Raw genomic sequence first — 16,793 nt, forward strand, 5'->3', positions numbered from 1 at the left:
ACACTAAGCTGACAGAAAACAGCTGATGGAGTATACACTAACCTGCGCATTATTCAGACACTAGATGGAGACAAACAGACTAAAACACAACAGAAACTAAAACAGCTGATGGAGTATACACTAACCTGCGCATTATTCAGACACTAGATGGAGACAAACAGACTAAAACACAACAGAAACTAAAACAGCTGATGGAGTATACACTAACCTGCGCATTATTCAGACACTAGATGGAGACAAACAGACTAAAACACAACAGAAACTAAAACAGCTGATGGAGTATACACTAACCTGCGCATTATTCAGACACTAGATGGAGACAAACAGACTAAAACACAACAGAAACTAAAACAGCTGATGGAGTATACACTAACCTGCGCATTATTCAGACACTAGATGGAGACAAACAGACAAAAACACAACAGAAACTAAAACAGCTGATGGAGTATACACTAACCTGCGCATTATTCAGACACTAGATGGAGACAAACAGACTAAAACACAACAGAAACTAAAACAGCTGATGGAGTATACACTAACCTGCGCATTATTCAGACACTAGATGGAGACAAACAGACTAAAACACAACAGAGACTAAAACAGCTGATGGAGTATACACTAACCTACGCATTATTCAGACACTAGATGGAGACAAACAGACTAAAACACAACAGAAACTAAAACAGCTGATGGAGTATACACTAACCTGCGCATTATTCAGACACTAGATGGAGACAAACAGACTAAAACACAACAGAAACTAAAACAGCTGATGGAGTATACACTAACCTGCGCATTATTCAGACACTAGATGGAGACAAACAGTCAAAAACACAACAGAAACTAAAACAGCTGATGGAGTATACACTAACCTGCGCATTATTCAGACACTAGATGGAGACAAACAGACTAAAACACAACAGAAACTAAAACAGCTGATGGAGTATACACTAACCCATGGCGACTCATCCCATGGCGACTCATTGATTGACTGATTACGTTCACCTGTGTCTTGTTTAGTAGCCCATCACATCATACCTATATATTTATTCATTCATCCATTTGCTTTGCGGATTAATCTCTTTAATAATCAGGGGTCGCCACAGTGGAATGAACCGCCAACTTATCCAGCATATGTTTTATGCAGCAGATGCCCTTCCATCCGCAACCCAACACCGGAAAACACCCATACATTCCAATTCACACACATACAGTAAGGCCAATTTAGCTTATTCAGTTCCCCTATAGCGCATGTGTTTGGACTGTAGGGGAAATGGGAGCACCCGGAGGAAACCCACACCAACACGGGGAGAACATGCAAACTCCACACAGAAACACCAACTGACCCAGCCGAGACTAGAACCAGCGACCTTCTTGCTGTGAGGCGTTTGTTCTACCCACTGCGCCACCGTGCTACCCCTATACATTTATGTTATAATAAATTTGTTCGTTTTGTTTTATGCGCACACAAATGTATTCTTGTAGGTTTCTAATGTTCTGACTGAACCACTGAACTGTATTGAGGATTTTGTTTTATTCTTCAGGACTCGTCTTGGGACTGTTGCTGTCTATGGAGCTCTTCGATGTCATCTAATATATCTTGATTGTGTTCAGAAGAGGAACGAATGACTCAGGGGATTGAAACGACACGAGGGTGAGCATTTATTAGCAGAGTTTTCTTTTTTTTTAGGGGGGGGGGGGGGTAACCATATGGTCTTTTAATTGACATAAATGAATATAGAGATTTTTGAGCGTTTTTAATGACCTGTAGAAAGCCTTGTTTATTATTGATGTGCTACAATCTCACAAAAAGCCACACACACCCAGACACACACACCCACACACACCCATACAGCAGATATTTTCCCTGCGTGTGTGTTTCGTCATCAGTTCTCTGTTCTCCGCTGAGTTATGTAACACACACACACACACACACACTTCCTTAGCAGACTATATGTGCTGAATGTAACACTTCATTTCCATATCATCATCACTAGCATCGTACCGTACGTCTCAAGAACAAGTGCAGACATGCTGAGAGCAGATGTGGAGCAATCCAAGCCTGATTTCGCAGTACAGTGACTCAAGATTAGATTATTTTAGCCCAGAGACAGGAAAACTCCACGTACCTTTCGGGGTTTTACTTTATCCTGGTGGTCGTACTGTCCAATGCCTTTATAACTGATGCCCAGCCACCACGGCATACCCTGTTTATCCTGTCAGATGAGGAACAAATGTTTGTTTGGTACAACATCAGAAGCGAATATGAGCTATTTGTACATTTAAATTAAATAGATTTAATCAGATCAGAAAGATGGCACAAAAATATCACTAAATACATATATGTATATATGGGTGAAACAATGTTCCATCATCATTGTACATGACATATAAATAATATTGAAAGACTGCGTATAGCTTTTACCTTGACTTCATAATAATGCACTCCGTATGTGGGCAGTGACTGGACCAGAGTCATATACCTGAAACAAACCAAAAAAGTGTCTGTCAGCACACTGGACTGAGGTGTGGGCGTGACATGTGTCAGCAGCCTATCATAAATCAGGTCTGTCCTGATTTGGGCATGACGCATTTTAACAGCAAATCAAAAACCAGGTCTGTCTTGATGTGGGCGTGACTGCCCTGATGTCCTGCCCCCAGCATGTGTTTCAGCAGCCAATCAAAAATAAGGTCTACCCTGATGTCCCACCCCCCATCAGGCCTGAGGTATCTTGGGCTGTGGACGGTGTTAAAGATGTATTGTTCTCTGATGAGTCCACCTTCACTGTCTTTCCCACATCTGGGAGAGTTACGGTGTGGAGAAGCCCCAAAGAAGAGTCCCAACCAGACTGCGGATGCCCAGAGTGAAGCATGGGGGTGGATCAGTGATGGTTTCTGCTATGTTTCAGCAGCCAATCATAAACCAGGTCTGTCCTGAAATGAGCGTGACATGCTTCAGCAGCCAATCATAAATTAGATGTGCCTTGATATCCCACCCGCACCACAAATCAGACTTTCGGTGTGTGTGACGTATTTCAGCAGCCAATCATAAATAAGTTTTAGCTTGATGTGTTCATGATGGGCTTCGACAGCCAATCATAAATAAGGTCTGTCTTGATGTGGGTGTGACGTTTCGGCAGCCAATCATAAATCTGGTCTGTTCTGATGTGGCAGGTCTGCCCTAATGTCCCGCCCCAAGCACACATCAGGCCTGAGGACAGTTTTCATGACAGTTTTATGCAGCCAATCATAAATCAGGTCTGCCCTGATGTCCCACCCCCAGCATGTGTTTCAGCAGCCAATCAAAAATAAGGTCTACCCTGATGTCCCACCCCCCAGCATACATCAGGCCTGAGGTGCCTTGGGCTGTGGACGGTGTTAAAGATGTATTGTTCTCTGATGAGTCCACCTTCACTGTCTTTCCCACATCCGGGAGAGTTACGGTGTGGAGAAGCCCCAAAGAAGAGTCCCAACCAGACTGCTGATGCCCAGAGTGAAGCATGTGGGTGGATCAGTGATGGTTTGTGCTAACTTTCAGCAGCCAATCACAAATCAGATCTGTCCTGATGTCCCCGCCTCAGCACATATCAAGCTTGAGAAGTGGGTGTGGCGTGTTTCAGCAGCCAATCATAAATCAGAACTTGTGTCCCGCCCCCAGAATCACAATATACTCACTGCACTATGGCCTGCCCTCTGGAGAGCCCCTTCAACAGCCTGTACTGCTCCATCACTCGCTCCTCACTGAAAAACAAGACACAAACAAAGATGTAAATCATCCGTATATGATAGATTAAACACATTACAAGGACAACACTACAGATGACGTGCCACTTAATGCAGTTTTCACTAACATAGATATATAGATCATATTTTAAAGCTGCTGTATGTAAGATTTTGGCACTTGTAAAGCATGAAAATACTGTATGTTTGCAGATATTTCAGAAACATGCTAAATGAAGATACTTGTGTATCTGAAAAACAATGCTAAAGTCATTTATTATTAAAATGATTAAATTAATAATAATTCAGACTCCAGACTCTATTTATTTTAAACTATATACAACACTCCTCATCTGGATCTTAGTATATTATGTAGAACAGTGTGTTATATTTAAATAGCCATTTAAAAAAAACATACAAAATAGTGTGTTTTACCAGTATGCCAGGGATGGATGCTCCTTCAGCACTTTAGTGGGCAGCACTGGAAATTTCTTCAGGTCTGCTCTGGTGTTTTCATCACTAAAACCAACACAAAACTCATCATCATCATCATCATTATGTAAACCCCATTAGCAGATGATGTAGCGATGAATTATAATTGCACCAGTAATGGGTACAGTCATATAACAAGTGTCATCATTTTGAACACAATGATTAGACCACGAACAAGCTAATTAAGAACAAAACTTACAGATGCGATTATGAACTATGACAGAACAGTTTTTGGGGATTATCTAATGCTTTAAGGCGGCAGAGGTTGTCAAACTTTTCGCCCCAGAGAGCCCTGCTATTAAAAGACAGACTGACATTATTCCATTATTCTTATCTCATGCTGACCTTCATTCTCAATTAACAACCTTTAATGTCTTACTGTATATGTACGGATTTTTATTTATTAACTGTTGCCACGAATGAACAGCTTGTACTAAAATAAAAAAGAAAAGCTTTCCAATTCAGAAGTGTGAGAGATTTAATTAATCAGTAACTGATAACAAATTACACAACAAAATCAGTACCATCATCTCTTATATTACACATTTATAGTCATGAGTATAATAAAACTCCGAAATGATAAAAAGTACACACCTTGTATAGTCTCCTTTAGACTCCTGTAAAAGAAAACAGGCATTTAATACACATCACAGACTCTCATAGTTATCCATTTTTTCTTATATGCCAAAAATCATCAGCATATTAACTAAACATCTTCTTCCATATAAAAAATCTGTCAATTTACTACAGTTAATATATCACAATGTCATTTTTATTAGTATTGTGCATTGCAATTTTTTCAAGTATTTAGATTTTTATGAACTGTCAGATTCCAGATATTTAATCCTAACAAAGTATACATAGTTTTACATATTATGTACATATCAACGTCTACGTTTAACAATTCTGATAGTCTTACCTGCAATGCATGAGCTGCTAATTTAAAAACCAGCTCACTCTCCACCTCAATGTCACCCTGTAGACAAACAAGCAAAACTTCACTTCAGGATGCCACCTTTATTAAATCAGTGCTGTGAATAACAATGCTCTGAAATCATACTCATCGCATTTGTCTATCAATATCATGAACAAATGAGTGTCACAGATGTAGAATCAATACTGCGTGTGATATTCCTGCCTCGGGCCTTCAATTGTATTGGTAAGATGGCTGAGCTCATGAATATTCATTAGGATATAAACGAATCATTTAAATTGATCTTTCGAAACAGGCTGTTATGTATATGAAGTCAGTGTATATGAGTCAGTGTAATATAATCAGTTGTTGGGAGAGTGTTGGAGATGAAAGAGCGTGTTTTCTACAGGTGGTTTGTCAAGCCCACTCACCTGTGTGAGGCCCACTCAGAAATGCATAATGTTTTGAGGTATTTCTGTGTCATTAAATACATTATAATGAGCGTGGTAGAAATTCTGATGTTTCCTTTTTTGCATTTTTCAAGACATTTGTTTGTATGTGCAAACATTAATTAAACATTTTAATAACACTATTGCGTAGTCCAGACTGTGGGCTCTATTTTAACAGTTTAGGCACAAAGTGTAAAGCTCATGGTGCAAAAGCATTAAGGGCGTGTCTGAATCAACTTTTGCTATTTTAAGGATGGAAAAATAAGCTCTGGCATATCTAACAGGGTTGAGCTTATTCTCTTAATGAGTTCTAGGTGTGTTTTGAGCAGAACGTGCATTAAACCAATCAGAGTCTCGTCTCCCGTCCCTTTAAGAGTCAGTTGTGTTGCTCAGCATTTGCTATTTACATGACAGACTTTGTAAGTGTAAAAGCTGAACACTTCATTAACGAGAAAACAGTTAAACAGAGCATCTGCAGCGCGAGGATAAGGAACAAGCCTCATCCATTCAGCCTCTTTACTTTTTCTTTACTTTACTCCTTTAATTTGGTGGAGTAAGGAAACGTTGGAAACTAACTCCACTGAAGACGTCCATTATCCTACATATTTAATTTCCTTTGTTAAGCGCAAAGATTTACTTTAAAGCTATTTCTAAACTCAGTTCCAATCTCCAGCAAAGGAATAAATGAACAATAATAATGAAGTGTGGTCAAAACACCAAACTAAGCTGGACTTTAGAGCAGCTTTTAGGTCTATTTCAGTTCCTCAAAATAGCAAAGCACCAACAATGCGCCTTAACACACCTCCTTTATAGACCAGCACACACATGAGTCCACAAAGTGACACAAATGGATTTACTATTTAAACAACGTGGCGCAAAACATGAAAATTAGGGTTGTGCTGGTCTGAAAATAGCAACAAATCACGCCAAACATGTCTTGCACCTTATTGCGCCGCGTGTACTGTATGATAGGGCCCATCATGTCTTCATTTCTATGTATTTATTTAATGTCGCTATATACAGTACACTATACTCTTATTATATGCACTTGCATTATATTTCCACTTTATTCATATATATTTTGGTTCATTCGGAAAACAAGGGCATACAGAGAAAATGACACATAATACTCTTTACATGAGTCATGATGATGGTTATGAAGAATCTTGCAAGAATTGCTTCGTAGTCTTTATTCTGGAGTGAATCAGTGTCTCTGGATAGCGTAACTCTATATTAAAGATGACCTATTATGCCCTTTTTACAAGATGTAAAATAAGTCTCTGATGAGAGTGTGTGTGTGAAGCTTCAGCTGTAAATAGCACACAGATAATGTTCTCCAGCTCTCTGAAGCTGACCCTTTCAGGCTTTGAGCCTAATTGTGGTGTTTTGGTGACTGTCGCTTTAAATGCAAATGAGATTGTGCTCTTTACAGAAGAGGGCGGAGCTACAGATGCCTGTGTGTCAGCATACCGACAGATTAAAAACAAGACTGATGTCCTATGCTAATGAGGGACAGATGGCCACTAGTGGGCGGGGCTTTCCCCCTCTGATGACACGTACAATTTAAAATGAAAGCAAAACAACAACCTGTGTTCTGCGCATGATCGGTCACATTTTAATATTGTTGTTTATTTTAAAGGGTGTTTTCCCAACATCAACCACTTCCTGCCCATTTTTACATGGCGGTAATGAAACCTCTAAATTTTTGTGCTAGCCATCCTTCAACTGTCTGAGGTCTGTGGCTTTTTAATGGTTTATAATGGTCCAAAAAATGGGACAGTGTTTCTCCTCAGACACAGATGTATACTCACATTATAGATGGCTGACTTGGCGTTCAGAAAGAACAGCTCCACGGTCGTGTGCTCCTTCAGAAGTGAAATGCTCTCTATGTAAAACCTATAGAGGAAAGATCCTTCACTTATTATTCTGATGATACACTGGGCAACTTTTTAAGCAATATTGCTGGGCAACTTTGAGAATTGATGCCATAAATGGGCAATGAGGTAAGACAAAGTGCAACTAACTGGGTCAATGGGTTACAGATACAATACTGTTGCCCATTCTTAATAGGAAAATAATGAATCTGCAAAACTGCCTAGAAACTAGGACTAAAGCTTATAATCAAATTATTAGATTTAATCAATCACAAAAAAACTGATTGTAGTAATTACATTTACATATTAAGTTTATTGTAATCGACGCTTCGTTGAATGTAATAAAGTATATATTATATTATATTATTTTATATTATATTATATTATATTATATTATTATTATATTATATTATATTATATTATATTTTATTTTATTTTATTTTATTTTATTTTATTTTATTTTATTATTATATTATATTTTTTTATTTTATTTTATTTATTTATTTTATTATTATATTATATTTATTTTATTTTATTTTATTTTATTTTATTTTATTTTATTTTATTTTATTATTATATTATATTATATTATATTATATTATATTTTATTTTATTTTATTATATTATATTATATTATATTATATTATATTTTATTATATTATTATATTATATTATATTATATTATATTATATTATATTATATTATATTATATTATATTATATTATTATATTATATTATATTATATTTTATTATATTATTATATTATATAATATTTTATTATATTATTATATTATATTATATTATATTATATTATATTATATTATATTTTATTATATTATATTATATTATATTATATTATATTATATTTTATTATATTATTATATTATATTTTATTATATTATATTATATTATATTATATTATATTATTATATTTTATTATATTATATTTTATTATATTATTATATTATATTTTATTATATTATATTATATTATATTATATTATTATATTATATTATATTATATTATATTATATTATATTATATTATATTATTATATTATATTATATTTTATTATATTATTATATTATATTATATTATATTATATTAAATTTTATTATATTATTATATTATATTTTATTATATTATATTATATTATATTATATTTTATTATATTATTATATTATATTTTATTATATTATATTATATTATATTATATTATTATATTATATTATATTATATTATATTATATTATATTATATTATATTATATTATTATATTATATTATATTATATTATATTTTATTATATTATTATATTATATAATATTTTATTATATTATTATATTATATTATATTATATTATATTAAATTTTATTTTATTTTATTATATTATATTATATTATATTATATTTTATTATATTTTATTTTATTATATTATATTATATTATATTATATTATATTATATTATATTATATTTTATTTTATTTTATTATATTATATTATATTATATTATATTATATTTTACTTTACTTTACTTTACTTTACTTTACTTTACTTTACTATACTATACTATACTATACTATACTATACTATACTATATTTTATTTTATTACAGTATATTATATTTTATTATATTATATTAATATATTATATTATATTATATTACAGTATATTATATTATATTATATTATATTATAATATATTATATTATATTATATTATATTATATTATATTATATTATATTATATTACATTATATTATATTATATTATATTACATTATATAGCGGGGCCAACACACTTAACCACGCCCCTCCAGCTGTCAGTTTTGACAACAAACAGAAACTGCGAGCAGTTAATAACTATCCCCAAACCCATTTCCAGATCTTATGAATAAAACGCCTACTTTACTATATCCAATCAGCTCGCAGTAGAAAAAACAAGCCACGCCCACTGTTTTCTCATTTAATATTCCGTTTCTCCAGGAACTGCAGCACAATCCGAAACAAAAAGCAGCTTCCAGTTCATGCAGACTTTAAAGTAGTGAACTCTGCATTGAGTGTGCAGGAATGTTCAGCTTGCTGTGGTGGTGTGATGTGAAAACACATACCTGACCAGGAACTGAAGGGCGATGGGGCCTGATTTCTTGCAGAAGTCGTGCTCCAGAACTCTGCGCTCCAGCTGTAACCATTTACACTGACCACTGTGAGAGAGGAAAGATCAGCTGGGTCAAATGCGCAACTCCACATTCCTGTTCAGCCCAGCAAACACTCTGTACTTTAACCCTGCTGTTGGGTCGTTTTCATCCACTCTGGGCTGATTTTGAGTCTTAATTTGGCCACAATTTTCTCTGTGTTTCAGCAAATGGACTGATTTTTGGTGACTGCTCTTGACTTGACACATGTTTTAGTGAAATGCTTTGGAAGTTTTAAAATAACTCAACCAAACACATTGGGCAGATTGACTTTCCTTTGGTCATATCAGTGCTGTTTTTCCCCATTGACTTCCATTATAATTACATAATTTTGATTGCAAAGCCATGACGGCAGATAATCATGCATTATTCAGATTATGAATATATGTTATCAATATTATGAATATATATACTTTAAACAAAATTTATTTATTTATTTATTTATTTGTTTATTTATCTATTTATTTGTTTATTTATTTTACTATCTATTTATTTATATATTTATTTATTTATTTATCTATTTATTTATTTATCTATTTATTTATTTATCTATTTATCTATTTATTTATTTATTTATTTATTTATTTATTTATTTATCTATTTATTTGTTTATTTATCTATCTATTTATTTATTTATTTATTTATTTATTTATCTATTTATTTGTTTATTTATCTATTTATTTATTTATTTATTTATTTATTTATTTATTTATCTATTTATTTGTTTATCTATCTATCTATTTATTTATTTATCTATCTATTTATTTATTTATTAATTAATTAATTAATTTATTAATTTATTTATTTATCTATTTATTTGTTTATTTATCTATCTATCTATTTATTAATTTATCTATTTATTTATTTAATTATTTATCAATTTATTTGTTTATTTATTTGTTTATTTATTCATTTATTTGTTTATATTTTTTACTGAGCTGATGGGGAATCTGACAATATTTACATTTAACACATATAACATAAACTGACTACCATCATTCAACATTAAAAAATAATTTCTTTGTTTTGCTGTGTGTGTCTGTGTGTGTGTGTGTGTGTGTGTGTGTGTAGGCCTGCCACAATATCTATGTTTTGTTGTTTGATATATTGCACCAAAATATATTGTGATAAATGCTAATATTGTCATTTAATTATAGTCATTTTAATGATTTAATAATGAGGCATTGGAGTCAGAATGTGCAATCGCATATCCTACATAAATAATTATAATGTTAACAAGATAAAGAGTAAAAGAGGCTGTGATATCTGCTACCAGATCTATTTTCAGCTGTCAGAAACATGAAAATATATATAGTCATATACAGTAAATACTATAGTGTTTTATTAAACATACTGACACCTCCAATAGAGATGGAGATGTTGCATAATCAGCTGAAATCTTGCTTGAATTGTTTTTTACGTATGGGCGATTATATATGTTGCATCACCAAAAATAACTGAGCTCATGTCCATGTGTTAAGTCTATATATTGATTACTGTGACAGATCTATGTGTGTGTGAGACATCATTAACACAGGCACTTACGTGTCGTCCACATAGGTGAAGCCAAAGTACTCCTTCTCTTTGAGGTTGAAATGCGATGAGACCAAATCCAGGAGTTCACGAGACAACAGCTTGGGCTGCGAGCGCAAACACACTGATCAATATTATGTGTGTGTGAGAAGGTTTATTGAGCTCCATTAGCTTCAAGTGCAGGAGTAATAGACTACACTGTAAAACATATCTGTAAAATAGCAGGTTTCTTTATTTTCCCCTGTTTATATCTGCTTTTGAGTTGCATTATGGGAGCTTGATCCTTCTTACAACAACTTTTAACCCTGACAGTCTTTTCTGCACATGTGTAATAGTGTGCAGTGCTATATTGTCTGGGTGGTGTTGTATATTACACTACAGAAACCTTTTCTACATTTTCTGTTATTATTTTACACACTTATTTCTCTCCATATTATTTCTCATATTATTTTAAACCACTAATATGTCAATAAAAGTCACTTTGTTAATATGTAGAGTTAAATTTACGACATCAAAAGTGGACAGAGCAGAGATCCACATCCCATAATGCAATTCATCATCGCAAATAAATCCAAACACATATATTTACACCATACCTGAACCAACATCTCCAGCTTTCTGTCGTCCAGCAGCTGCACCTGACACAGGCGTCCCTCCGTCATCTGCACACACAATCATTATGACATTACATGATTGACAGTTACTGACCCCGCCCACTCAATCACTACAGTAACTGAACATTGACTTAGTCACCATGAAATCAAACATGTAATCTTTATGTTTGTATTTGTATATAGTAGAGCTTGTTATAAAGGATGTGTCTGTGCATGAACTACAACCGTGACGCATGTGCTTATATCTGACAATCTGATATTTGCGATCACTATTCTGCCAACACAAACAACAAAGTCATTCATTCATTTTCCTTCAGCTCAGTCCCTTTATTAATCAGGGGTCGCCACAGCGGAATGAACCGCCAACTATTCCAGCATATGTTTTACACAGCAGATGCCTTTCCAGCCACAATTTAACACTGGGAAACATCTATACACACTCATTCACACACACACTCATACACTACAGCCAATTTAGTAGATCAATTCCCCTATAGCGCATGTGTTTGGACTGTAGGGGAAACCGGAGCACCAGGAGGAAACCCACACCAACACGGGGAGAACATGCAAACTCCACACAGAAATGCCTACCAATCCAGCCAAGGCTTGAACCAGTGACCTTCTTGCTGTGAGGCAACAGTGCTAACCACTGAGCCACCAAGCCAACCCAGGTCTTTGCTAAAGATGCTAATGTTTGTCCGTAATAATGAAATGTTGAAGAATTTTTACGAGATGCACTTTAAACTGGTCTAAACTTTTGTTAAAAAGCACTGTGACACACACACACACACACACACACACACACTTACACAGAGACGACTGTGAAAACCCACATTTGGTGTCCAGAACAAAACAGAAACTCGCTATTTTTCCGACACTGAAAATAACAACCGGATGCTGGACGAGGAATTGAAGTTAGCGTGTTTTTAAATAGATAAAACATCTGCTAACAAACCAGAGTCATACATAACCACACAAAAACAGCACAAAATTGCTTTGTTTTTCAGCTCAGCGAGTGCTATAAACCGACCGATACACCAGAAATGTCCATTTACAACACGCTGTGGTGGAACTGATGCATAATTTCAGCAAACTCCTGAGGTGTTCTTAGAAAAGTCTGATCCAGATGATTCAAAATATCAGCTTTTTTATGCTAAGGACAATAAATGTGCAGAATAATGTGTTATGCTTTATTAGGGGACTCATTTTTTCCACTGGAAACTTGCTTGCTAGCACAGATCTTTTCTCTGAAGATCCGAGAAGGCTGTAATTTCCAGAGTTACTGCATTATGAGGGTTATAATATTTAGGAAAACTTTTATATGGCCTTTTCCAAGCCTGTAATTTTAGAAAAAGTCACTGCGTACAGTATAACAATGCACATTACATTACAATCAACAACATTTAACTGTAAATAACATGAGGACACACAGTTCCTTCATGTTCTCTCAACATAAATCGAATAAGTTAACTGTTTTTACAATTGTAAAGCTGCTGCATGTACGTTTTTGACTCTTCTAAAGCATATAAACACCATCATATGTGTGCAGATATTCAGAAACATGCATAGTGAACATTCTTGTTTATCTGAAATACAATGCTGAAGTCAGATATTCTGCTTTGAAAATGTGCTGTCTGTGCCGGAGCGGCTGTCTTTGTGTCATTTAACCCGCCCAATGCCAGTTTAGCCAATTATATTTCAGCACCCCGGGTTGCCAGATGGAAAACAGCGTACTTCATTTATTCATTCAGGAAGGCTGTTACACTGTAACCCCGTGTCCTAACAACATGCTTCGTGACGAGATACGCAGTGATGAGCAGTTTGGCTGTTTGCACCAGACGAAACGCAACTGTAATGTAAATACAGCCAATCAGAAGCACAGAATAGTGCACTCACTGCACTCCAGCACAATGGTAAAGTTTATAAACTAATTAATACATATTAAACCTCTTTAACATGATTAAACGTAGATGCTGAATCACTGATATGTGTTGGTTTGCACTGAGTCTCAGTTCTGAAGTTATTGTCCAGATCTGAGGTAAACTATCTGCTGCTGCTTTCAGTAGTACGGCAATAAATGTGATGTAAAAGGGCGTTCAGACTCACATTATTAGCATTTAACGCTGAATAAAGCACATGAGCTGTACCTGAGCTGATCATAGTTCATCATGTTGTTCAGCTGCAAGAAATAAAATATTTATTTCAGGTGTTGGTTAAAACAAAAACTTTTAATATGGAAAATATTCCTTCTATCGCGTGCTGCTGCTTTTATTTAGAACATGACTTAAATCAGCCTTTAGGCTCGACAGTCAGGCTCGCTCCTGTCAATCCAACACAATCTCACGGCAATTCGTAACTTTTTGATGTAGTGGCTAATTCGTATGAATTCGTACTATCTCGTATCTAATTCCTACAATTTAGTACGATTTGCTCATCCCCCAATGACGGTTGGATTTAGGGGTGGGGTTAGGTGCCACGCCTCCTTTTTAAAATCGTACAATTTCGTACGACTGAACTCATACGAATTTGTGCGAATTAGCCACTAAACTGGCAAAACGTAAAATACTTACGTTTTCTCTTGAGATCAGGCTGGTCAATCTGGCAACCTGCGCTTGCATGTGTTATGAACCAGGCATGCAACACCTAGTTCAAGCACTGTGTCAAACTCACATACTGCACCTTTAAGTGGATTGAACATGAAACAATTAAGTTGTCCGCTCCAAAAAAACTCAAAAAATAGTGTTGATTCAGCTCCTTTTAAATACGCAGTTTGAACAACAGAAGTGAACTAAATGAAAAGCTTTTATTTATTCTCCTTTAGATAAAAATATGCTACAAATAGCCGTATTAGTAATACTTTTTATTTCGTCCAAGGTTTACACATTTTAGATAACTTCTCTGTGCTCTCGATATTATCTTAATATGCTTTTGCATCTCACACTGCACACAATGCTTTACTTACTCAGAGTTTGGTCTTGTTTCTGGTCCAAACATCTAAACATTCTGAAATCAAGAAGCATTTTCTAGACAATTAAAAAGTATAGTCTTGTTTTCAGAAATAATGAGTCAAAATTAATGAGTTTTTCCTTAAAATAAGCAAATCAATCTTAATAACTAGCAATTATTTCGCTTTTTATGAAATGTATATTTAGATATTGGTAATAATCTAATAGTGGAAACACACAGCAGTCATATATATGGCATATACACTGTAAAAAACTCTTCTGTTCATGAAGAGTTTCCATATTTTGTGCATTATGGGATGTTGACCTATGCTTTGTCCAGTTCTGATGTTGATAATTCAACTCTACAGTTTAATAAAGTCACTTTTATTGACATTTTAGTGGTTTGAGATTATATAAATAATAATATCTAAAGAAAGAGTCTGTAAAATAACAGAACATGTGCTGCAGTTTATTATTAAAGGTTTCTATAGTGTAATATACAACACCAACACACTATATAGCACTGCACACTATTACACATGAGCAGAAAACACACTTCATACAGCACTTCAAGTTTAAAACCTTTTAGAAGGGAGGATCAAGATCCCATAATGCAATTCAGAAGCAGAAATAAACAATAAAACTGCTAATTTACGTATAGTTTCAGAGTCTCTATCTGCAGTACCTGATAGACGTGGCGCAGGTAGAAGCAGGTCTGCACAGACTCCTGACAGCACCTCATCCTCTCAACGGCCCAGAAAACCAGCCGCCAGATGAAGCCGGCGGCCCGAAACACGCAAACACACACGCAAACTAAACCCCAAACCATGGCTGCTCCGACGCCCGGATTACACAAGCAGGTCACACTGCACACACACAGATCGCTCTTTCAGCAGATCCTGATCTTTGCTCCTTCATGCAAAATCCACGAGTAGGTGATGAAAACACTGCCGGAACATTCCCTATGAGTGTGTGCACAGACGGAGACGGGGAATTTCTCTGGTCTGTTCTGTTCTGAGGCTCTGGGAGGAGGAAAACGCTGAGGTTTGTGGAGATTCAGAGCTGCGCTGCTCTGCCAGACACCACTTTAGCTTTTTTTAGGGAGCAAACGGGCATTTCCTCACACACACACACACACACACACTTGCAGAGCTATCTTTATGGGGACTTCCAACACGTGTAATGATTTTTATAGTGTACAGACTGTATATTCTACCCGAACCAAGCCTTAAATCCAAACCACAGCAAACAATCTGCACTTTCACATGTTCAGAAGACTTCATTCTGTCTGCTTTATGAGCCCTCTTCATCATCGGGACACACGGTCAAAATTGACTGGTATTACTACATTCATATAGAGTTTTCTGGACACGTGAAGCGCTTTACAGATGTTGGGCCACTGTAAAACTGTTCACTTGGTTAAACTTACAAACTCAAGTTCATCAGCTGCCTTTAAAATGTGAGTCAACTCAACTTAGTGACATTCTCTGTTTCAACTTAAGATGTTGAGTTTCACAATATATTTATCTAAAACTCAACATGTGTTTGATTTGGGGCGACACAGTGGCGCAGTGGGTAGTGCTGTCGCCTCACAGCAAGAAGGTCGCTGGTTCGAGCCTCAGCTGGGTCTTGCATGTTGCGAGTTTGCATGTTCTCCCTGCGTTCGCATGGGTTTCCTCTGGGTCTCCGGTTTCCCCCCACAAGTCCAAAGACATGCGGTACAGGTGAATTGGGTAGGCTAAATTGTCTGTAGTGAATGAGTGTGTGTGGATGTTTCCCACAGATGGGTTGCTGCTGAAAGGGCATCTGCTGCGTAAAAACGTGCTGGATAAGTTCATTCTGCTTTGGCGACCCCGGATTAACAAAGGGACTAAGCTGAAAAGAAAACGAATGAATGAATGAATGTTTGATTAGGGCTGGAACTAGACTGTGCAGAGCTGCGGCCCTCCAGGAACTGAGTTTGACACTCCAGCCCTAAACCCAGCCCTCACAGGAGACTGTGTACAGCTTTACTTCCTGAAAAAACTCTTTCTGTGTGATTTATAAGCTTTCGGAAATATAAGC

The 16,793-nt window shown here is 35.2% G+C and overlaps 1 protein-coding gene across 1 annotated transcript in view; it reads right to left on the reverse strand.

Annotated features, from left to right (window-relative positions):
- LOC130216806 (FERM domain-containing protein 4B-like) overlaps positions 1-15,742 on the reverse strand; it is a 36,585-nt gene extending 20,843 nt beyond the window's left edge. Inside the window, 12 exon segments of the mRNA XM_056448689.1 lie at positions 2,130-2,216; positions 2,426-2,483; positions 3,676-3,741; positions 4,156-4,239; positions 4,807-4,829; positions 5,132-5,188; positions 7,386-7,470; positions 9,554-9,646; positions 11,183-11,277; positions 11,767-11,832; positions 15,415-15,608; positions 15,611-15,742. Of these exon segments, the coding sequence (XP_056304664.1) occupies positions 2,130-2,216; positions 2,426-2,483; positions 3,676-3,741; positions 4,156-4,239; positions 4,807-4,829; positions 5,132-5,188; positions 7,386-7,470; positions 9,554-9,646; positions 11,183-11,277; positions 11,767-11,832; positions 15,415-15,608; positions 15,611-15,647 (945 nt within the window). The 5' untranslated portion in view covers positions 15,648-15,742.
- Between the last annotated feature and the right edge of the window lie 1,051 nt (positions 15,743-16,793).

Source organism: Danio aesculapii, chromosome 23, assembly GCF_903798145.1.
Source record: "Danio aesculapii chromosome 23, fDanAes4.1, whole genome shotgun sequence".
Classification (NCBI taxonomy): Eukaryota; Metazoa; Chordata; class Actinopteri; order Cypriniformes; family Danionidae; genus Danio; species Danio aesculapii.